This window comes from Sphaeramia orbicularis, chromosome 20 (assembly GCF_902148855.1).
Source record: "Sphaeramia orbicularis chromosome 20, fSphaOr1.1, whole genome shotgun sequence".
Lineage (NCBI taxonomy): Eukaryota > Metazoa > Chordata > Actinopteri > Kurtiformes > Apogonidae > Sphaeramia > Sphaeramia orbicularis.
This window is the reverse complement of record NC_043976.1, coordinates 22,949,669-22,973,578: the sequence shown is the minus strand read 5'-3', so window position 1 is coordinate 22,973,578 and position 23,910 is coordinate 22,949,669. Positions and strand designations below refer to the sequence as shown.

General features: G+C 38.5%; 1 protein-coding gene across 5 annotated transcripts in view; it reads left to right on the top strand.

The window, feature by feature from the left end:
* Window positions 1-23,910, top strand: part of pip4k2aa (phosphatidylinositol-5-phosphate 4-kinase, type II, alpha a) — a 30,592-nt gene that overhangs the window by 1,401 nt on the left and 5,281 nt on the right. The window contains exons 2-9 of one of the 5 annotated variants that reach the window (XM_030122802.1): window positions 11,257-11,354; window positions 11,449-11,545; window positions 13,086-13,238; window positions 13,538-13,684; window positions 14,029-14,067; window positions 17,594-17,698; window positions 21,864-21,977; window positions 22,223-22,463. In XM_030122802.1, the coding sequence (XP_029978662.1) occupies window positions 11,257-11,354; window positions 11,449-11,545; window positions 13,086-13,238; window positions 13,538-13,684; window positions 14,029-14,067; window positions 17,594-17,698; window positions 21,864-21,977; window positions 22,223-22,463 (994 nt within the window). Of the gene's footprint in view, window positions 1-11,256; window positions 11,355-11,448; window positions 11,546-13,085; window positions 13,239-13,537; window positions 13,685-14,028; window positions 14,068-17,590; window positions 17,708-21,863; window positions 21,978-22,222; window positions 22,464-23,910 lie in introns of all 5 variants that reach the window. The other 4 variants (XM_030122800.1, XM_030122801.1, XM_030122799.1 and 1 more) reach the window with 4 other exon arrangements.

Here is a 23,910-nt window from a genome sequence, read left to right as displayed (position 1 = left end):
ATGTAGGATAAGCTCCAAGGGCTCTGTGTCATGAGAGAGCAGATCTTCCCATGCAAGACAGCTTATCTCTGCTGTTTTCTTTTCCTTTGCTGAATATTTGCACAGACCAGTAGTCATATGTTGGACCAAAACTGAGCTTGACAAGCAGAAGACATACTAAATGTATAAACAGCTCACTAGTCTTTTATACACACAGCCCTATTAAGATGATGACCCTTAAGCATCTAACAATGTTTTATTATGTACATTGTTTTGCAGTTGTAACACATAGCATCTCCTTTATCCCTCTCTCAGCTTGTCTCTAACAAACCTGACGGGGGTTTTAGAGTGAAGCCAGTCTCTTTACTGAACATTTATATCTGGTGTGTTAGGCTGTGGAGAGTTGCTTTCTAAAATGTAAACAAAAGAGCATGCAGCACAGAAAGTTGGCACAAATACTTAGTTATTTATTCACTTAAGCAATTTGTGTTTAGATGTACCCATTACCAGTGGACAGCCAGTGATAAATAAGTTAATGTTTAAATAAAGCACAGCTCCCTTCCTCTTGATTCCTATAAATGTCTGCATTTACATGTTCTAAACCAACAGTAATTGGTTTAACAAATTATTTCATTGTCAGCCCTGTGATGAACTGGCGAAATGTCCAGGGTGCACCCCGCCTTCGCCCGTAAGTAGCTGGGATAGGCTCCAAGTGACCCTAGTGAGGATAAAGCGGGTTCAGATAATGAATGAAAAGGAATGAAAAAATTATTTCAAAATTTATTCCCAGTGATCAGTTGTTAATGCAATGGTTGAAACTTTGTCACCAAATAGCGACTCTGCATGTTACTGTAAAACTGAGAAAATACTAGGTGGTGTAATAATTTACAATATTTTCTTTATAGCTTTATAAATGTTGACTAATAATACTGACAGCCACGCATATTTCACACATTGTAGCAGTGTTACAACTGCCAGCGTGTAGATATTTACATTAAATTGTTGGACTCCATATGTGCTGGGAGAATCCTGGGATTATGGTTTGATCAGTGTGACATCTTACCGCATTAAACACATAGCACTGAAATCCCACTGGAGCTATGGTCATTGTTATGCATGTCTTCATCAAAGCACACAGAGGCAATTGATTTTAGGGTTAAGTGTGTGAGTTTAGATTATATGCAGTTTCCAGACAACCTATGGTGTGGGAGACCAAGTGAATTTCCAGAGCTGTCCTGTATTTCAGATGAAATGTGTAGATGAATCCTCTGTCACCTGGTTGTGTCAGTCAGGAATCTGAGATTATATCTTTAATTGAAGTAAAGTCTTTACATTTTTATAGGTAATATTTTGTTAAGTGCAGTGAACACACGTAAATAAAGTAAATAAATCAATGTAGACTCATATCTGGAACTACCTCTTGCTCATTCAGGTGTAGACAAATGAATCACTGACTCTCAGCCCTAACCTACATGTTCAAACTGTTCTCTTGAATTGCATAACTCAGAGCATGGCTGCCACCAGCACATTTCTTTCTTATGCTTTAGGCCACTTTCCTTGCTACCTTCTTATCGTTTGATAAAGTGCCCTGTTTTCTCATACCCCTGGCAACATTAAAATTACATTTAATGCCAAGTTACTAGATTGAGCCACTGAGTTACTGCCAGAGGGCGTGAAGGCTGCTGTTTAAGAGTGTAAAGGTAAGGTCACTTTAAGTGTGTTGAGTTTAGAAAAACTGGAACAGAGAATCACTCACAGTGTCTGCTTGTAAATAACAGGACAGTGTGTGGAGGAGCGAATAGAGGGGTTGGCCCGAGAATGCAGCTCGGCTGCAAAGGCAATATGCAACATGTAGACACATAGAATAGTGCAAAACCTTCACCTCTGTATCTACTTTGGCCTGTCAGTCAGTCCAAGCACTGTAGTCCAAAACACACTTATCACTACTTGTTTTAAAACAAAGAGCAAGAGAGACTTGTCAGTTATTTCACAAATCAGCAGAGTAGTACCACAGGTACTGCTTCTGTATTAAATAATTGGTGGAATGATTTGACTGCATAAAATGAAATGCCAAGCACTGAGAAATGAAAAGGGTAGTCTTATGTGACATCCAATGATGTTAGAAGCAGTCATTCTTCTGTGAGGATTGTGGATATGGGTTTTGAAGTTTCTTTGTGTGGAAAAAGGTGTGTGTGCGTCTCTCATGGCTTAAATAGGTTACACAGCTTGTGGTTTTATAGCTGTGGATTGAGGCCAATGCTAAAAAAGTTTCGAGTTGTAACCACTGAAGCTTAGCAGCTATGAAAGCTCAAACAATCCACAAGGTCAATATCACACTTATAATCAAAAATACATTGTGGTTTCCAAATATGCATGATAGACTAAATACTGCTTTGGCATCACAGACTATTCTCTTGTCTATTTTGGGGTAATAATTAATTTTGAGTGCCATGGTGCACTCAGATATTGTTCAAACCTAGCATTCCTCATAATGAGAAACACTGACAGGCATGTGAACACTGGCAATGAATTGTGTTGCTCACAATTCAGAGCACCTTTGAAATAGACAGGAGGAGGTCTGTGTTTGAAACAGCTCAGTCACAGCTATTCAGTGAAATAAGTCCTTTTCTTATTCAGTATCAGTGTTCACTGATATATGTAACCATCATTGAGCTGTAGTAGGACCTTGCTTGAGACCACATAGTCTGTTGTTTTCAGACAAACAGGTCACAGTAGCAAACTCATTCATTTTTATTGGACATTTGAATTTACTAAATGCTGATACAATTAATCTGCCATGGCATAGTATTAGTATGTCCCTAAAAGATAATGACTAAAAATTAATAACACATCAGTTGAATTATTGCAAAATACTACACAAACCATATTCATATGAATGTTGTTGTACAGATTGCAGTTACTTTTTCAACCCTTGTAAAGTGTGGTGATGCAAGACCACACACGTGAGAACAACACAGTTTGCTGATGAAATGTTAACGTGGACTTAGTCTTTATCACTGTTGTTAAAGTAGTAGTAAACATTGTGCTCAAGATACAACCTTGTTAGACAAAGAGTCATTTTAGAAATGTTCCAAGATGCCAGTTTTCTCTTGTCATAATTTATTTTGCTTCTATAGTGCAAAATGAATCACAATCTTAACTTTCTGTCTCCCCTTAACTCCATTAATGAATGTGACATAAGTGCATGTAGCCATAGCTTGTCTGTCAGTGTCCTTGGGGTGTCTGGTTGCACTGTTGGAAAAGAAATGTGTTGAAATGTGCTCTACTGTTGGTATTGGAGGCGATTTGTCACTAGCTGGAGAGCTGGACACCACAGCTTTAGACACCCACTGTGTAATCGTAGCTTGGGTCCAACAGCTCCTAATCTGTTGTTGTGTGTCACCTGCCCCTGTCTTTTTAGAATAAAAAAAAATAATTACATGGAGATGATATATGAGGTGATGCATGCATGCATTTTTAATCATCACTGGCGTAGAGACAGATAAGTTCTTTTTCATAGTATTTTTTTATGGATTAAATTTGCTCCTTTTATCACCATTTGTTTTAGGCTGTGGCAGTTAGTCAGCTCTATGGAGCATGCTGAAAAGTGTGAGCTCAAAACAAGTACATTTCATCAATTTTCTACAATTTGCCTCACTTTTTTTTTATTCCACTCCCATTTTAGTTTTTTTGTTAGGTTGTACGCTTCGCTCTCCTTGTCACTTCTCTTTTTTCCTCTCGTCCCCACCTCTTTTAGTGCTCTCTCCATCCTGCAGGTTCACTAGGCATTTTGTCACAGCTCCTTTTTTCAGTCTTTCTGTCAATCTGGCTCACTTTCCTTCTCTTTCTCCCTTCCTTTGCTATGTCTTGCCTTTCTGTCTGACTCAGTAACTGTCTGTGGATTTCATAAGAGGACTATAAATATCTACAGGAATGACCTACAGCTAATATGTATGATGATTATGGGTGAGGAACAGAGAAAAGCTGGTGCCTCACATCCCGGCCCCCAAAGGCAGTGACAAATAGAGGAACTTTTATAAACATCTTGTGGTTTTGTTCTACTGTGTATATCCAAAAACCTTTTATACAGAGAATTTTTTTCTTCCCTATGCATGCACCACGGGTTCACTATACCATTGCACACTTCTTGCTCAATGCAACCTGACATGTTGAGCAGCTTGATTCACTCTGCAGGAAAAGGCCATATAAGCCTGTTTGTTGCTCAGTCAGTCTAAGCCACTATATCCTTTAATAGCTGGCCTTTCATAGCACTGAGTTCTTAAGAGACCTTTCTTAGATGTCTGCATTTATGAGTGTCTGTGTGTACACATTTATGATCACTATAATTTGTTACCTCCTTGGTTGTTTGTCATTTAGTATTTCAACACAAATAGGAGCACATGTGCTGTATAAAACTCGCGTTGAGTCAGCAACGGTGAAACCAATGTGTCTGCTACATTGTGAAATGGAACAGACTAGGGCTGGGTGATCTCAGGATCTTAAATTGGTATATGCTCTACCTTTCAGAGGGATTGTTCAGATTGTCATTTAAAAAAAAAAAGTAACAGAGCTGTAAAAACATTCCTACTTGGCTAGCAATTTCAAGTGGTCTGTTAACCAGCATAATTATGGTTTAGGTCACTAGGCTGGTAAGTGTACCTCAGTTCCATTGTAGCCTTTCTTTACCACCTGTCTGTACTCCAGTATTTGGATTTAGTCCCCATTACTTGGTCGAGTTTATGTAATATGTTGTTTTGATCAGGGTTCCCACGGGGTCTTAAAAAGTCTTAAAAGTCTTGAATTTACAAATCTGCATTTAATACCTTAAAAAAGTCTTTCAAAGGTATTAAATTTGATGTGGTAGGTCGTAAGTTATATTGCCATAAACTTGTTCACTGTATTGTGTTTAAATGTGTCGGGGTATTGTCCAAGCTGCAAAGAAAGTAACATCAGTCTACTCAGTTCCATCAATTCTCAACCTGGTCGACAGGAGTGGAGGGGACCGCCTGTGAAATGGGCATTAAATTCTATCCTAAATAGTCTTAAAAAGGTCTTAACAAGTCTTAGATTTAACTCGTAGAAACCTGTAGGAGCCCTGTTTGATGCTGCTGAGGAAATAACATCGAAGAATTATTATAAGTCTGTAAGCTCCAGGTCTGGCTTCTGAATTCTGACACACAGTGAGTCTGATTTACACAGATGCTTATTATCCATCCATCCATTATCCACCGCTTATCCGGGGCTGGGTCGCGGGGGTAACAGTCTAACCAGGGATGCCCAGACTTCCCTCTCCCCAGACACCTCCTCCAGCTTAGATGCACCTCCAGATGCTTATTATTTATAATAAAATTCCAGCACTCCGTATTTTAATAATGGTAGTCCAGAATGATTTTTAAAGATATAGAGTTTTCAGTCAGATAACAACAGAGCATTATTACATACACCCTAAGCATCCAGAAATCATAGACAACTAGATGAAAACCTGTAGTTCAGTTGCAACTCACCTACATTTTGTAAGTGATGAGAAACTTGTAATTCAGATCATGGATCATTTACCTCAAAAAATCATCTCATTAACTTTTTGCCAGATCATTCAGCCCTAGAAAAGCCAATTAAATTGGTAATTTTTCCAACTTTCTTCAAGGTTGGCTCTGTTTTTAGTGTAGAGTTCAGTGCTCCACTACGGCTACAAATTATTTTGTTTGTCATGTCAAATTACTCAATATTGCAGGTCAGAGTTCAGTTGCTGGATCAGCAGCTTACTGAGTTGAGGTAATTCTTCACTGTCTGATGTTATGTTGTCATTGTGTCCTCGGCAGCAGCAAAATAACATTACACAAACTCTGCAAGCTAAAGAGGACTAAAGGTTCAGTGTGAAGAGGTGAAAGTATCACCATAAACAGACTGAAATTCTCACTCTTAGCTATTTTAATGCTAACCATTCTTAATGCAACATCTTCTGTCAAATAACTACCACTATTGCACTGATTCTAGAGAGCCATTTAAAGTTAATGTTATCGGAGTAGGAACACTTTGACAGCATTGTTGATTGTTTTTTAATAATAAATTCTGCACAATCTCTCAAATTATATGATTATATTATATATGACAGTTTATTCTGCTACCTTCACCCATACTAACCACCTGAAACTGACCCCTTTGGAAACAATTCTGACTCAATAATGGACACCTTTGGAAACAATTGCACAAACTTCCTTAATACCTGTTTGGGTGTCAATAGTGTGGGTGTCAATTTCCCTTATTTGTAAACCACTTTCATGTGACCCTTGTTGGAAGAAAAAAAGGTGTTTGACCTCATCTCTTCTAGTAGCTGTTGTGCAGTTACTTTTTGCTCTTTATTTCCTTTCCTTTATAATTCCTTTGACTACACTCACAACAGAACAGCTGTATTTCAATCAATGCACAACCCATCTCCTGGGTGCGAAGATAATTTTTGACGAGTTTCTAAAACACATCTTAAAATACCCTTTTAAAATGAAAACATGTGAGTATAGTATAGCATGGCCAGCCATCCAGTTTTCTCACTGTATTCAATACTGAGAAAACAGTCTGGAATTGGGCCAGTCGCTGTGAAATATGCACCATCTATTCTATACCGAACCACTGAGTCAAAGTCAGTTCCAAGTCCACAAATCTCTTTAAAATTGTCGGTTATTTACTTGATTCAGAAATAAGGATTGAATTACAGATTACACCCTGTATTCTTAAGTTTCTCTGACAAAAGCGTCATGTCCATCTTATCTGTGATTGGTTTACTCAGTGCCTGTTCGTCCCGCCTTCATTTTTGGATTGAAGCCCTCTCGATTCCAGACGGATTTCTCATTGAGAAAGACAGATGGCTGGCCAGGCTACTGCAGGTAGCCAAACACTTAAAAATCATGTTGATTTTTCAGTACTCCAGTAGTTTTTTTGAAAATACAGCATATGTAGTTACAGTTCATAGGAAGCATAGGAATATTAATTGCACTGCAGAGTAGGATTTCATCGTCCATCGGTGATGTCTAACAGTCATCATAATGTTGTTATGGTGGGTGGAGGAATCATGATTCCAACCTCCCACCCCCGACCTCATGAGAAACAAGTTGCACATTTTTTTTCTCTCAAAAACACTGAAAGTCCATCTGTGTGTCTGCACTCTAGGTGAGGCATAAATCCACATTCTAATGTTTTCTGTGAATATGTAATATATCTAGGATGTTTTCTCTTCAGTAGAACTCAGTATACAGCCCAGCTTATTCTAAAGAAACTCCTTTAACAGTTCACTCTACATGAGCTCTATTTTACCTCTTAAATGCACATTTTAATAATTAGGTTAATAAATTATTATTTGAAAATATCAGATTTCCACAATGATTATTTTTAGTTTACAGCACAGGTTTACGGCAGACTCTCTTACTGCCTCTCTTCTCTCTCTCTCCTCATCACTGCTGACCATGAGTTAACTTTGAAGTCCAAGTTATTTTTTTCTAAATACCATCATCCATGCCGATGTATCACTGAAGACATGTTCGCATGCCAGTTTGGCAGACATAGCCCATCCCTACTGCAGAGATCTTACGAGTAATTGATAGCAAGCTTCTAAGGCTCTTCCTCTTTTTTTCCCTCCTATGTTTTTGCTCATATCCATTTTTATCATCAGTGTGTCCTCATTATGACTGACCTCTCTCTGCTGTGTGTGTGTGCAGAGGTAGTGGAGTAGTGGAGCTACTACCCCTGACACCTAAACAGGCACAGATGCTCAACAAAATTAGGTTATTTACAGACTGTTACGGTGGCCTATAGAAATAGCTTAATCTGTGATGGCTTCTCACAAGTTAAAATACAATGTGTTTTTACATATACTCATATCAATTAAAAAAACTGACAATGTTTTACTTGACTGTAACTCAAAACCTACAATTAAATATGTGATTAAAAAGTATGTTAGTTATCTTCAACAGCACACTTAATATTTTTAAATGTCTTTGAACTGTGAAGTTGTACCATTACTGTATACAGATACAAGAGTATCAGTTCATGTGTTTTCAGAACTTTTTGTAAAACAATTTTGGAACTATTAATACATTTTCCCCTCTCTGACTTTTATACTTCTTACATTTTTTAGTCTATGTTTCCTAATATAGCCCAACTTATGCAAGTCTGATACACACCCAGATGCCATTGTTGTGCTGTATTTGGTGCTTGCCTCATAGAAGGATTAGACAGATTTTATGTTCTTTATGGGGATATTGTTTTCAGTGCTGCATAAGATGAATGGGCCTTGGATTTATAAGAGGTCAGATATTGATGTAATAGTTGTGTTAAGAACTCTGCTAAAGGTCAAGTCATTAGTTCACACTAATACACCATGATATGACCTTTTGAAGCTCAGTTTCTGGTTGTGAAAAAGATAAAACTCCATTCAGTAGGGTGTATGTCTAATGTGTATGATTATTTTTACTGTGCAAATATGTGTTAGCTATAGGGTCTCGTGCACACTGTGGTCAGCAGGTAGACGTGTTGACAATTACTTAGCTTGACTAAGGCTCCATAGTATGTTTGTGTTACTCAAGCCTTCCCTAAAATGTACAAGACTACTATTAAACATTTTGTGTGGGCTACTCACATTTCAGTGTGCCAGTTAATGATTTGTGATCCATTCCACTGTTATTAATCCTACTCATAGTCATTAAGTGCATGATTTGTCAGTCTTGACTAAACATTTATTAGAGCCACTTGCACTGAAATATCTTGTAAATAGGCTTAGAGGAAGGGCTTTAGGATATGTGTTCTAATTCATCAGGACATGTCCTATTTCCTGCACATAACTGACACTAGGATAGTAGTATACTACAAGATGAAATAAATGGATTATGCATGAATTTGTAAGTGGCCTCTGGCTCTTTCATCACTTTTTCTGACCGTCTCCCGCTTATTTATTTGCACATTTATAGCTTGTCTTGGATGACATTCTCCATATTACCACCAAAATATCTGGGATCCAAGTACCATCTATTAGCCACTAATTTTTCACCACTTTATAGATGTTACTATCTGTCTGTACTTTAAGTGGCCCGCCCTGGCTAAGAGCGACTCTATCCGTATCTTTGTTCAGTGAGATAACATTATGCCATGTTGCTGACAGAGCATGCTCTCTTCAACAATTTCCTGTCTAATGGAGCAACAGCATACACTTGCTTCACTCTGGGCCGGAAAACCAGACTTCATCACCATGGAGACAAACAGGAAGTGGTGGTGTGAAATTTGTCTGCAGCTCTGATAACTGAGCAGAGATAAGGGCTGACATCTGATTAAGCAAAATACAAAAGCTGCACACTAAGAGCAAAAATTCTTGTGGAAAAAAAAAAGTTTTTTCCTTTTTCCTCATTTTAAGGACCATAGCATATGGCCATTCCAGCAATAGGGACATTAAAATCATTAAAACGCCAACTGGAGGTTGGTGTATGGATAAACTGGAGAAAAATGCATTCTGGGACTCGTCCAGGGAACTACTGTATCTCTCTCAGATATTAAACCCATGTGTCTCTTCGCATGTGTGTATATATATCAGTGCTTTGTACTGCTGTGACTTGTGAGATTAGCTTTGTGAGACAACACTGTCGAGTTCTCACAGGCCTGTACAGTGCATGAGCTTGAAACGATCAAGCTTTGTGTCAACCCTTGTGTCAAATACTGCTTTGTTGAGGAGGCGACATCTCCCCACCAAGTACCCAGGATGCATCGGTGCTACAGCATCACTGTGACGTCAGTGCCTGTCACACCATTGAGCTGAAGTGTCCTCGAATGTCTTGTGTAGACTTGGATCCTTTGCTGTCTTTCTAATGTCCAGCTTTTTATTTATGTCGCCTGTCTTCTTTTTTAGTATTTAGTATAGAACTGCAGGTCCTGGCACATCACAGGACAGTCTGTATATTGGAGTACTTTTGACCAACAGCTCAAATCTAAATAACAAGGGTTTAATCTATGCACATGTCAGGAATAATTAACCCTCTGGTATGTAATGTGTATTAAAAAGGGATTTAATCTTCTTTCAAGTTCCACCATAATCACTACATCCTCTGATTACTCAGTCATTAAAGATGGTGGTATGGTCTGACAATTAATATTAAACATTTCAGAGATATCAAGGAAAGGCATTCTTCCTCACACAGACCAGAAGTGTGCCAAGTATTCATTGGTCAGTTGGTCTGTCATGCTGAGGCCATTCTCTGCACCATCTGCTGTAACACCTTGGTCAGTCCCTAGTGTTAAAAATATTGTCTTTGATCTATAAGGCAGCTGCTAGAAATGTGATATGATACCACTTTTTTTCTATCTGTACACTTCTGCATGTGATCTGCACAGTAGCACTATGGATTTGTGTTGCACAAATGTGATTTGTTAATCAATGTTTTAATTAGTTTGAGTATTTGAGTTTGTTCGTTACACCTACTTTGCAATAGTGTGCATAGTGAAATATCAGGTTATTAATAGATTCATGCAACATGCCAGCATCAATACGTGTAGCCAACAACAAATACAGAAGGACACAGAGACACACACCCATAGTTTTCTGTATGTGTGTCAAGCTGTGTCTGACTCATACCAAACGTCTGGTCTGCATATTACAGCAGTGTGATGCATGGCCAGCTCCAAAACTGAGGCACAGCTTGAAACTCCTGAAATGTGCCATATGTGATTGAAGCCCCACTGTTTAATCATTGTGCAAGGTTTATTGATGCATTATATAATTGTGCTTGCTTAGCTTCCATGATGGTAAATGTATAGTCAAAAATAAACTGTGACACTGTAACTCACCTGATCTCACACTGCAGCCATGTGACATTCTGAAAACCCAGAATGAACATGTTTCAGGTGGTAGTTGGTAGACATGTAACCTTTTGAGAAGGTGCTTGTTTTTCTGTTTGGTTTCTCTCAATTCTGTTCTCACATGATGCAGTGGAGAAATAGAAAATTGCTATGCATCACTGACTGTTGTGACTATTTTATTGGTTACAAAGGTCTAACACTTAGATTACATCTCATACTGTCTTATCCAGAAATGTAAATAAAGCCAAAAAATAACTCCTGCTGTTTGTTTGTTTGTTTGTTTGTTTGTTTGTTTTTTTCACTTTAATCTCTGTTCTGATGTAATTTTCTTGTGTCCTAGTATGTTTTTTTTTTTTTAGGATATGTGATTTCACTGACAGGTTATGTACTGCTTTGTGATTCTAAAACATCAATTGTGCTTTCCTGTGTTTGTCTCATTTTCCACAGATAAATGAATTAAGCCACGTTCAAATTCCTATTATGCTCATGCCAGATGACTTCAAGGCCTATTCCAAGATTAAAGTGGACAACCACCTCTTCAACAAGTAATTTATTTTTTTGTCTGCTTTTTAGTAAAATTATTGTTTTTATGAAACAGTTTTTAAATGACACTTGTGTTTCTTTCTAATGTTAACACAGGGAGAATATGCCCAGCCATTTCAAGTTCAAGGAGTACTGCCCTCTGGTGTTTCGAAACCTCAGGGAGAGGTTTGGCATTGACGATCAGGATTTCTTGGTATGAAAACATACTGTGTACTCGTAGGTGATTGACAAAATAAGCAGCACTGCTATTACTTAAGTCATGTGTAGTTTATTTTGTCAACTGCATAGTACCCCAAACTGATTAAAAACAAGAATGATTTTTGGATTACCATTGGACAATGTTACTGGAACTGCACTGACATTATGTACCTGTGCAACAACCACAGTGAAATAAACACCTGAATCGTGAGCTTTATAGTAAACCTATGCTCCACAGCACTTTTTCCTTTCCCTCTTTTGTTTCAGCCTGCTCCTCATCTTCCTTAATTTTCCACTCTTTTCTAGTAAATCCCTTTTCCCAGTGCAGGCAGTGAGTTGGCAGTATTTGGAGGTCATTGTGTCCCACCTCAGTGCAGCTGTCCTTCTCACATGTTTACATTAGGGTTCGGCTGGCTGCAGTCAGTGGGCAGTTGGGGGTGTTAAGACACTGGCCAGTACAAAGGAATGTCCTGACATACTCAACATGAAACTACTCTCCTTCATTAGGTATTAGTCACATTATAGTTGGAAAGGTTTATTGGTTTGACCACTTTTCTTTTTAGTCTTGCTTGAAAGGAGCCTGTGGGCATTATTTCTACTTGCATTAATATCCCTTGTTGCAACCAGTGGTTACTGCCTTCTGCTCTTTGACGCGCAACAGCAGCCATTACTTTTAATGAGGAATACTTGCATCATTAAATTAATTTTTTAGAAGGGTCACACAAGTGTGGACAAATTAACCCTTTTCTTTCACATTATGATAAATGCCTGCTGAAGAAAATGACCAACTAAAACCAAAACATTAGGTTATATTTTTGAAGGCTTTTCATCTATGGCTGCCTGGAGCAAAGGGCCTCTTAAACATTTTCAGCCTGCATCACAGACTCGTGCAGTGTTTCACTGGGGCGTGAACTATAGGTGGTTAGCGATCATGCTTTTTAGACACTTTGAGAAACCAGACTTCAAAGGATAGTCTTCACTTTGCAGTGGAAGCAGTATAGATACTACGAGTCAAACGGAGGAGAAGGAACTGAAGACAGAGGACATCAGGAATTCTTTGAGAATGAGGCATTGAACCAGGGGTGCGGGTCATGTTACTTTTGAGCTCCAAAGTCTGGGCAGCAGCTGTTTGTGTCTGTGTGTAGGTTTGGACAGGCAGCAGGCAGAAGGTCAGATCCCCACATGTTTAGACTGGAGACTGGAAGGTAGTCAGACAAGACAAGAGTCCACACTCAGGACATGTTACACTGTAGACTTCATATGGGTATTTAAAACTTTCAACAAAATGGGAAATTTCATTTCATCACTAAGTATATTGGACACATTCTAGATTTAAATTCTTTTCACAAACATCTTTTCTCCCAACAAAATGGCTAGATCTTTAACAGAGTGAAAGGTAAGTATTTGATGCAGCTTTCTGAGGGAAATTACCAAGAATTCTAGATGTAAAGAAGAGAAGTTATTCCTATCAGTCTATATATTCTAATAAACAAAACCATTTTTTTTCTGTCCCTATTTGCTTTGTGAATTTGCAGAACTCTTTAACCCGCAGTGCCCCCTTGAACAGTGAAGCCCAGGGAAGGAGTGGGGCCCGCTTCCACACCTCTTACGACAAACGCTATGTTATAAAGACCATCAGCAGTGAGGATGTGGCTGAGATGCACAACATTCTAAAGAAATACCATCAGGTGACACTAGCCTGTCTACTCATAATATGGATGGATGGAAATGAAAGCATAGATTCATATCATAGACTAGATCAGTCAAATAGTAATCAGTCTTTTTTATGAGGTTTTCATTCCATAGAATCACTGCGGTATTACAGTGAAACTCTTACAGGAGTTCTATTCATAATTTATTACAAACTAGCTTTAAAAAAGGACTTGTATTAGGTTTGATAAACTCATTCTTTATTGCTGAACCCATAATATAGACAGTATGAATATTTGTGAGCCCTAAAGTCATGTTGCTTGGTCTTTTTTGGTAGTTCATTGTGGAATGCCATGGCAACACGCTGCTGCCTCAGTTTCTTGGGATGTACCGGCTTACTGTGGATGGAGATGAGACCTACATGATTGTTACACGAAACGTCTTCTCCCATCGCCTTTCTGTCTACAAAAAATATGATCTCAAGGTAGGAGAATAGAGCAAGTTGCAGAAATTACCAAAGGAAATAAGATGTTTCAGATCAGGCTTGGGTTGGAATATAAAACACTGGTGCCTTTAACATAACTGGCTTGGTGATATGTTTCTTAAAACAGTGTCTGGAGGACTTAGATTTCAGATAATCAACCTTAGCTTGAACAAAGGGAAGATCAATTTTTAAACCACTGTGCTTGGAAAGCTTCTGTGTGAGGCATGCACAATGGTATGAGTGCCTGCAGAAGTGAGGACAAAGGGAAAGACTGATTCAAGGTGTTCCGTGTTACTAGTAATAACTGAGTTATGAAGAGTAATTGCCCTTCTTTTTTGCTTCAGGGTTCCACTGTGGCAAGAGAGGCCAGCGACAAGGAGAAGGTACAGTCACCTGCTGTGATCCAGGATCCAACTATGCCCTTTATGAATAACTGCAAACTCAGGATCGTGTGAAAATGTGAAATATACCCAAAACAGATAATCATAACAATATTGGTAATAGTAACACTTTCAAATATAATGTTTCAAGAAGATGCGCATCAATTTAAAACAGGAAAAGGTATAATCATAATAAATAGTGATCTTAGAAATGAGAAACAACAAAGCTCAAGGACAGTAATGAGATTAATGTATAATGGTCCTTTTTGAACCATTTATTGGATATTTTAAGCATGTGGCCCTTCTGAACTAGTGCACTACATGCATCAGTCCACAGCAACCAAACCACCACACATGTGCAAACACTACTACTCATGTAACTGACTTGGAAACTATTATGACGATTAAATAAACTTGCATTTTTCTGTGGTGGCAGTTTTCTGTCTTTCAGCACATAAAAAAATTTGTTGCTGAGAGGACAGCTGCAACGTCTGCGTGTAATGATGGCAAACGGCTGAGTCAGTTTGGACTGAACAAAAACAAACACTGATGTCTCACTTTAAAAAGGGAACGATAGAAATGAAGAAACTGCATGTATTTCAAGCTCATCTTTTAAGAAATTCACCAAACATAAAACATTGATTCACCTGTTCTGTTATTGTATTTAAAGATAATCACTTATTCTGGTCTTTTAAAAGCCATTGGATAATTACAGAATGAGAGAGAAAGAACAAACTGTGTTTCCAGTGGTTTCAATAACCTGCACAGCTTCTGACAATTCTGAGATTACTGTCATCACCCAAATGGCTCAACTAACACAATTACAGAGCTTTGATCCCCTTTGGGTTGGATGACAGTAGCAAGTATCATCTCCTTCAGTTAGCACCTACTTCATCACCTCATTCCCTTTCTAGCCCCTGCACGCTCTTTGAATCTCTTTAATTTGCTTCATCCCCTCTAACCTCGCTTCAGCTGTTCCTTGAGTTTCCCTGCTTGCTGTCTGTTTGTGAAAGATGGGAGGTTGTTTGTGTTCGAGTGTTTGGAGTGTTATTTAATCAGATGTCGTCATGTAATTTTAAATAGTTCTATGTGATGTGTTTCTACATGCCTGTGCCTGCGTGTGTGAGCAGTGTAAATGAGTAAGAGGTTTTGTGTTTGGTATTGATGACAGTGTGTGTTGTGAGATGGGCTGTTTTCAGTATTTGGCTTATGGCTGCTTGGACACTGCTAGAATCTGTTGTCTAACTGTTAATTTAGGTAATAATTGGGAAATACATTATAACAGGATTAGATAATATATATAGCCTATATTTAGATACAAAACTTTTACATTTTGAATGACTGACATTTCTGAAAGTGTCTTTGAATGTTTCTACTTTGGAGCAATGTCCTTTTGATCTGTGAGCTGAGCAATATTGGAAGGTGATCTATTGCTTATCCACAACTACTTTTCCTATAAGTGTTCATGTTTCAGTTTGTGGAGGTTTGACTGACCTTGGAGAAAACTTATATCAAACAGCGACAAGCTTTTGACCCATAGAGGTTTTGATCAGGTTTCAGGGCTGTTTAATGTGTGAGGCATCAAGCAGTGGATCATGGACGACTTAAAGGGAATCCTCCAGACTATATATAGCCCACTGTGAATGGAAGAAGAAACAAAATATTATTGGGATTAAAACAGATCAGTGGGGGAAAAAAAAGCAGATGAAGCTTTACCACACATGTAAACCTACTGTGTGACCTATTTATCTGCAGCTCAGCTTTTTGAGAAACGGTTTAACCTGTAAACCTGCAGTAATACGATACATTTTTGCTGTGTGTTCTATTACAACCACCAGTCCTAAATTTACTTACCACTTAGTCTGTGGTGCTGATGATCCATGGCATTTCACAGTACTCTAGGCCAGAGCATGATCTGAACCAAGGCTCAGAGATGAAAGAAACTTCTGATAAAACACCACATGGTTTCTCCACTAGAAAAATATCTTCCTGCAGGTACAGAGAGTCTTACTTTAACCTGCAGTTCTCATTGCAAGACATCTGTGCTTTTGAGGGCCACGAATGAATGCTTTTCTTGTAAAGTTGAATGCAACCCTTGACTTTCATGCAACACGTTTGCCCCATACGGTTGCCATTTAGAGTGAAGATGAGGCTCCACCATGAAATATTGAAGGGAAAATTGTGTGTTCCGTTCTTAAGTTACAGTGTGTATTAACAAAGCAATTGCTTCACACACAAACAACAAGCACGGCAAGGTTCTCTCCTGACTGCATGATCGTCTCCCTTTCATGCATGCTTCTGCATGGTATATAGTGTTTTCTGCATCTTTTTTGGGGTTACATAATTCTGATGTTTATGAACACCAGCCCATTATTTTGCACATTGTGGACATGTTCTGTTTGACTTACATATGACATGTGTTTTTCTTTTTACACAAAAATAAATTTTGTGGTTCTGCTTGCTGCTGTCTCAGGGATTTGCCTATCACAGCAGCAGTTGATTTCCCGACAGTGGCTTCAGATTATCATAACTAAAGCCCAAACTAGGTGAATGTGTTCTTACTCAGGCTCATCTCTGCCTTAAATCTTACTAGGTGCTTTATCATGCAGCTGTACACAAAAACATGCTTGTGACCTGTTTAGTGCACTGACCCATGAGTTAGAAACACTGGTTTTGGTGATTCTTATTGCAATGTTTTGTCTTTGATCTGGAAACTGTAGGGGTTGCATATAATTGCTTCAAGTAGCAAATGGTTGTAGTAGTTTGTATAATACTATCTGTGTGTGTACCAGGTTTCAGTTGCTGTCTGCAAAAGGCGTTTGTTATTTTTATCACTCTCTTGCCACCAGCAGGTATTTCCAGTAGAGGACATGGTTTTAATATGCCAGTATGATTGTGTGTGATCTGCTTTAATGCTGGTTTTGTAGCCCCCACTTAAGGTTTCATAAGCCCTTAGAAATAGAACCATACCTGATGAGAGGTTTAGAAAAATACTGGCCATAGACCACATATTAGTTTATTCCATGCTATGCATAGTTCCAGCTCCTAGCTGCCTTAGATTAGCTCTGCCAGACTCCGTCCTTTCTCTACCTCGAGTTTGTCGGGAACTGTGCCAAAAAGTTATAAGCTCTAACAATCCTTGGTAATGCATACTTCAAACCTAACTCTTACATGTTGACATTAGGAAAACAATTAAAGGACAGAATCTTGAAAATTACTAGCATAAACTAATAGTATAATTGTGAAATTGTGGTCATTGCAGATATTCACATAATTAGATGTACTTGTTGAACACTGATCTACACCTTCTCCCATGTGTTATGAACACAATAAGAATACAAAACGTAGTCATGAGTCTTTCGCGTTGATGGCCTTTCCACCCCTCTGCCAATTTACAAAAACAGTTGTGTTCTGTTACATTTTAAACACTTTGCCTTTACTTCCAACTTCCTTCCTCCCTTCCTCTCTCCTTTCTTCTCTCCTCTCCTCCTACCCCACCGTCCCTCCCTCGCTCCCCCTTTTCTAGCAGCCGCCCCCACCAGAGGATGTGCCCCCGCGGCCCAAATCTGGTAACGTTCAGCAAAGGCTGCAAACACTGCGGATTGCAACGCGCTTTTACTGCGCCATGAAACACGTAAGAGATGTAAGAAAACCAGGGCTCATATACCAGGCATGATCTATTGAACCAATCTTATTTTTATTGTTGCGTTTGGTACGGCCAAGCATTTTCTTTTTTCGTCTTCTTCAAGCTGATACACTCTTATTTACCGTCCATATTTTGCACACTTTCCATCCATTGACAGTCACCTTATAGTCAGCTTGTCAGCAAGTCAATTTTGATTTTGCCAGACAGTTTTATGTTTGTTTCCACCATTCACTCAGTGGCACCAACATATATCTGAAACACTGGAGAGCAAATGTGGAGTTCTGAATTCAGAAAGGAACTTAAAACAGGAACAAGAGAATTATGAAAAAGATGAAGTGCAAAGTTGTTCCAGTACAGAAATTACTTTTTTTTTCCAGAGACTAAACCTGATGTATTGGCTTCATCATTTCTTGTTTAGCGACTGAAATGCAGTTTTTCCACTAACAGTATCAGTAGAAGCTCAGCTCACATTAATTTAACTCATCTTGGCTCAGTTTTGGCACAGGTACACTACATTTCCACTGCAGTTGTAGTTCTTCAGTACTTTATCAGTGCGACTGGCCATCTTATCGACACAACGTAAACTATTGTGATGACATCTTTAGTGTGACTACAGGTACAAACAACATAGCACAGGAGGATGAAAGCTAGAATTTCCAAAATGAAACATTCAGATTTTTTTTCAGTCAAATATAGTTATTACCTCCGCCAAGGAGGTTATGTTTTTGCCAGGGTTTGTTTGTCTGTCTGTTTGTTTGTCTGTCCGTTAGTGTGCAACATAACTCAAAAAGTTATGGACAGATTTTGATGAAATTTTCAGGGTTTGTTGGAAATGGGATAAGGAAGAAATGATTAACTTTTGGGGGTGATCCGGAAGAAAACCTGGATTCTGGATCACTTTGAAATTTTCGTTAACATTGTGGTAAATGGGGCCAAAATTTTCGTTTCCCAATATCTCGCTTAATTATTGACCAAAACTCATGAAATTTAACTCAGGAATTGACAATGGGGTCCTCTATCACATTTCAAAGGCTGATCCGGTTCTGATCCAGAAGGCGGATTTTATCTCAATTTATATAAAAAAATGGGGGTGCCCTTACTTTTTGGCCTACTGTGCCTTTAATTTGGATAAAAATTTCAGGAAATGTTGATACTGGCACAAGGAACAAATGATTAAATTTTGGTGGTGATCGGGGGTGGGGGGGCCCACTGATCAGCCTTGGCGGAGGTCTGCGCTCTCCGAGTGCTTCTAGTTTAGACCTAAAATCTGTGGACAATCTAGCAAGATAGATCCAACTTGAACATTTATTCTATCATTTTCAGTGATTTACAACTAGCTTGGCATTGCGTTCCACGTTGCAGCATTATGACACATACATATTCTTGCAGCAACGATTTGGGTTCAACTAGTCTGTGATCTGCATGATATTATGTCATGTTTACTTTCTCTTTAGGTTGCTTGGAACATTAGTAAAAGTGATAACAAAAATAGTATCTGATGTTACCTGGCGGTCTGTGCTCTCACACAGTGAGGCCAAAAATGTCTAGACGATGCAAGTTGAGCTGATACAGTTAGTGGAAAAGTGGCAAAACTCTCCAATAATTGCCTGTTTTGAAGAATGTGCAAACGAAAAGGTTCACAATATGGCTATTTACCACAACCTACTGCTGTGACAAAAAACAAAACCTTGTACACAGTGTTGTTTCTAATGTGCATTAAGAATAATTACAGATGACTGTAGATCAGGACATAACAGAGACTAACCCCAGGGTCTATTTAGTCAGTACCCATAAGTGGCATTTCAGCTCCTGATGCAGAAGTATAAGCCAGGACTGCAGGCAGAGGACGTGCATTAAGCACAGATGAAATTCCCTGGCTTTATGCCTCACACCACACTGCAGCCAGAACATGTAATTTTTGAAATAATGCTTGGCAGTCAGTAAGCAGCTGCCTTAGGATTAAGTTGAAGAGCTTAGCCAGTTTCTTTTTTGTATAGGTTTGCCATTAGTCTCATTCACTTTTTAAGTATGAACAACCTGAGATAAGCATTTTGCTGTGTGCTGATGTTGGTAGATTCATTGACAACATCAGCAGACAATTAAAGTAGTGAATGCTGTTTACAAAGACCCCAGAGTGAGTCAAATATGAGTTAAGTATGACCTAATGTTGTCCTCCTGAAATAACAAGACATGCCCATAGGATGTCACATGATTAGACCTGCCTCACTGACAGGAGACAGAAAAAAATCAGGATTCATGTTTTTTACGCTAGGGGGAAATTCACCTGTCACACAACTTTGTAAAGCTCTCTGACACTTCTCCCTTTCTTCCTACGTTTAATATACCTTTCAGTTTTTCTTCTTCCCAGCACAGTATTCACTACTCACAAACAGTCAAATGCATTTCATTGCAGTCAGTGTAACAGAGAAAATCAATGTCGGACCAAGGCCTGACTGAGGGGAAGCTTCAGAAGTAATGAAGCGGTTAGACTGACTGGGAATGCATGGTATGGAAATAAAAGATAGACAAAAATGGATTTGTATCAAGATGGATGGGTGTGTGAGCTGAGGTGTTAGTGTAGGTGAGGGGCCAGCAAAATGCTTTCAAATGATGATCACTCTTTGCAGCCTCACGTAGGGTCCTTATTTATTTTTATGTCGCATCTTTGTTCAGTCAAGACCAGTGCACATCTCATATTTATTACAAATTGGAGGTCTATGTCTGTATATATATGTGCTCAAATGTCTATGGTTGTGAGGTGTGTTCCTGTGTTTATTCTGTATGTGTGTGTATGTATGTATGTGTGTGTGCTGTCAGAGCTCATTCTAGTGCTACAAAGTGCTGTTATGTGTTGCTGCACTTCTCCTGCTGCCATAGAAACACTGTAGTAGCTAAACTGCTGCTGCCCTGTTACCTCATTTCCTGCTCTCTTTTTCCTCAGTGACTCGATACTAGGCCCCGTTCCTCCTCATATAACATATTTTCCCCCTATGGGCTGCTGACAGTTTTGCAGCAGCTTGTAGAAACTTTAGACAAATACCTAAATAGGAAACTCCTTCATTCTGCTTTTAAGCCAAATAGTGGGAATCTCATAAAGATATGCTTTAGCGCTTTATCATAAACTGTAGTTTATAAGATGCAAGCTAAAATCTGGTTTCAGAAAAGCATCTTAAAAGAGTTACATTGGTGGTAATTGATATTAATAATTTTTTCTCAGCAAGTGATTAATAAAGGATAAACATGATGCTTTTTGGACTCCAGCCCAGTGCCAAAAAGGGCATTTGATGGTTTTAACTGAGGCTCTTTTTGTCATGACACAAAGTGTATGGATCTACCAGATGCATTTAATAAGCCAACACGATAAATAAAAGTACTTTTGAGTTTTATGTCACATTGACCATTTAAACATTCCAACTTAAACAACAAGCGAAGTATATGAAGTAAAGAGTGATGCATCAGATGGATCTTTACCGTGCTGTGAGCATGCTGCATGAAGTGTACATTACAATTAAATTGAAAAGAGGGCAGCCTTGGTTTGGACTGACCACCTGTACTATGTCAGCCAACGACCAACTATTTGGCTGAATCGGAGACAGACTGATCTAACAAACCACAGGTATAAAGCCTCATTTATGTACAGTATATGGGGTGTTTCAGAATGCTGCAATGTCTTATCCTGGTGAAATGCTTGAATATACTACTGACACACTCAAACTACATGGTGTGTCATCAGGCATTTTGAAATACCCCTTAATTTTCACAATTTAACAAGATAACCAAAAGGAGCATTTACAACATACAGTATACCTTATACTGTATATGTTTTTAGTATTCTGGGGAAAAAGGTGAAAAACAGTGATGCTGGTGTTACTCAGTGTTTTCTTTTTGTTATATTTGACTGTTTCAAAGATCATATTTATTTTAAGATGGAAACGGATTCAATTTCAAACAAGAAACTGAAAATGTTCCACTAACTTTTTTGATGACATTTGCATGATTGGACGAATTTCTAATGTGCCAAACAAGACACTTCACTTGAGCACCAGAATTCTGTTAAATTTTTTGCCCAGTTATACTACATACCGTACCATGAATAGACTGGTGGCTTTTATTGCTGTTTATCTGCTCACTAATGTCCAATACCAATGGGTAGGCAAAGGAGCTGCCCACCTACAAGGACAATGACTTCATCAATGATGGGCAGAAGATCTACATAGATGGAGAGAACAAGAAAATGTTCCTGGAGAAGCTAAGGAAAGATGTGGAGGTATGTCTTCAACAGAGGTTACAACTAAAAACTCACATTTTTTTCTTTAGGTTTGGATTTTATGCAGATTCTGGTTGCATATCATCTACCTTTTCTCTAAATCTCCTTTTTGTAATATATTTTTCTCTCTATCTTCACCTATACTCACCTCTCCTCCATGCTCTTCCGCTCCTCCTTAAAATCTCAAATTGCTGTGCTTGCTTTCCTTTCACTCCTCTTGCATTTTTATCACCCATTACACCTAGTTCCTTGCCCAGCTAAAGCTCATGGATTACAGCCTGCTGGTGGGGATCCATGACGTGGAGCGAGCTGAGCAGGAAGAGGTGGAGAGCGAGGACAACGAGGCCGAGGAGGAGGGCGAGAGTGACGGAGGGGGCATTGGGACGCCCCCTGACAGTCCCAGCAACACCCTGGACAGCACCAAGCCTCTGTCTCCTGGAGAGTTTGACCCCGCCATCGATGTTTACGCCATCAAAAGCAATGATAGTAAGTGGCTTACTTCAATATAAAGTTAAATACTTGTATTTGACAGTAAAATCAAAAACCAGTGCAAATGTGGAAACCTTGACAGTGGCAAAACAGTGTGCATTTCTGGAAACAGTTTGTACAAACAGGACTGCACAATGCAGTATCTGCAAAAGTCTGTAACTGACTGTATCCTTCATTTAGCTTATATCAGTTCCAACTTCACTGCAAGAGATTTGATAGTATTCACTTTGACACGTTTACTCTCTGCAATTTGTTCCCAGACCATATTACTGCAATACAGAAAAGATGTTTTGTTTTGTTTATAAAATTTTATAAACAGTCACCAAAAGCAACAAAGAACAAACTTCACTACATTCACATTATTCAGTCCTTCCACCATTCCGAGTTCTGTTATCAGTCCATTTATTCCATTTTTTTGTCCATTTGTGCGTCTTGTAGTTACAGTTTGTGAATTATTTTTTCCATTGTATATGTTCCTTCAATAATTGTGATCCATTGGTCCTTTGTTGGTGGTTCTGTCTTTTCCCAGTTCCTTGTAATAGCTTTGTTTCGAAGCCACTAAAAGTAACTTCACCAAGTATATGTCATGTCCCACTAAACTGCCATCAGACAAGTTACACAAATACAGTACATGACAGCACATTGGATTCATACCCCATTATTTGTTGTAGCACTCCACACACCATATCCCAAAACACAGTTATTTTATCATGACGTGTGTGATCTACATCAAATTCTCCACATTCCCTTCAACATTTGTGCTGTCTGTTTAACTGCTTACTTCTTAGGTGTAATAAAGAAACACACCAGATTTTTCCAGGAGAACTCCCTCCAGATTTGTGAACTAGTGGATGTTTGGTGTATCTTCTACATATTAAGCTACTCATCATCTGTAATTTCCACATCGAGCTCCTTCTCCCTTTTTTCTTTTATATAATTGGTTGAGTTTTTGTCATGTGAGCTGAACCCATGATAGATTGCTGAAATAATTCTTAAGACAATACTGTTTTATGGTAGAAAAGGGAAAATACATTAGAAATGCAATCATATGAAACACCCCTTTGATACAATTGTTTATTTTCTCAGTTGTTCACCTCACAAATTGAAAGATAAAATTCACCAGATAGCAACTCAACAATTCAGCACACAATTATGAAAAAGTCTATAGAAATATGGTTGCTATAATAAATTCAAAACAGGATTACATTAGTTAATTACATAGGAATGTTATGCATTTAATGAACTAATTCCCAGATGTTTTGGGGGTTTGACTTTTGAACAGGCAGTCAGTGTAATACATATTTATCTCCCCAGTGTTTGACAAAGCAGATTTACATAATCATTTAAATGAATTTACCAAAGCATTTTAAAATGTTCAAAACAATAACAAAGTGATTTTATGATGTGGAGCTTGAACAATATATTTTCAGAATTTCAGCTCTGA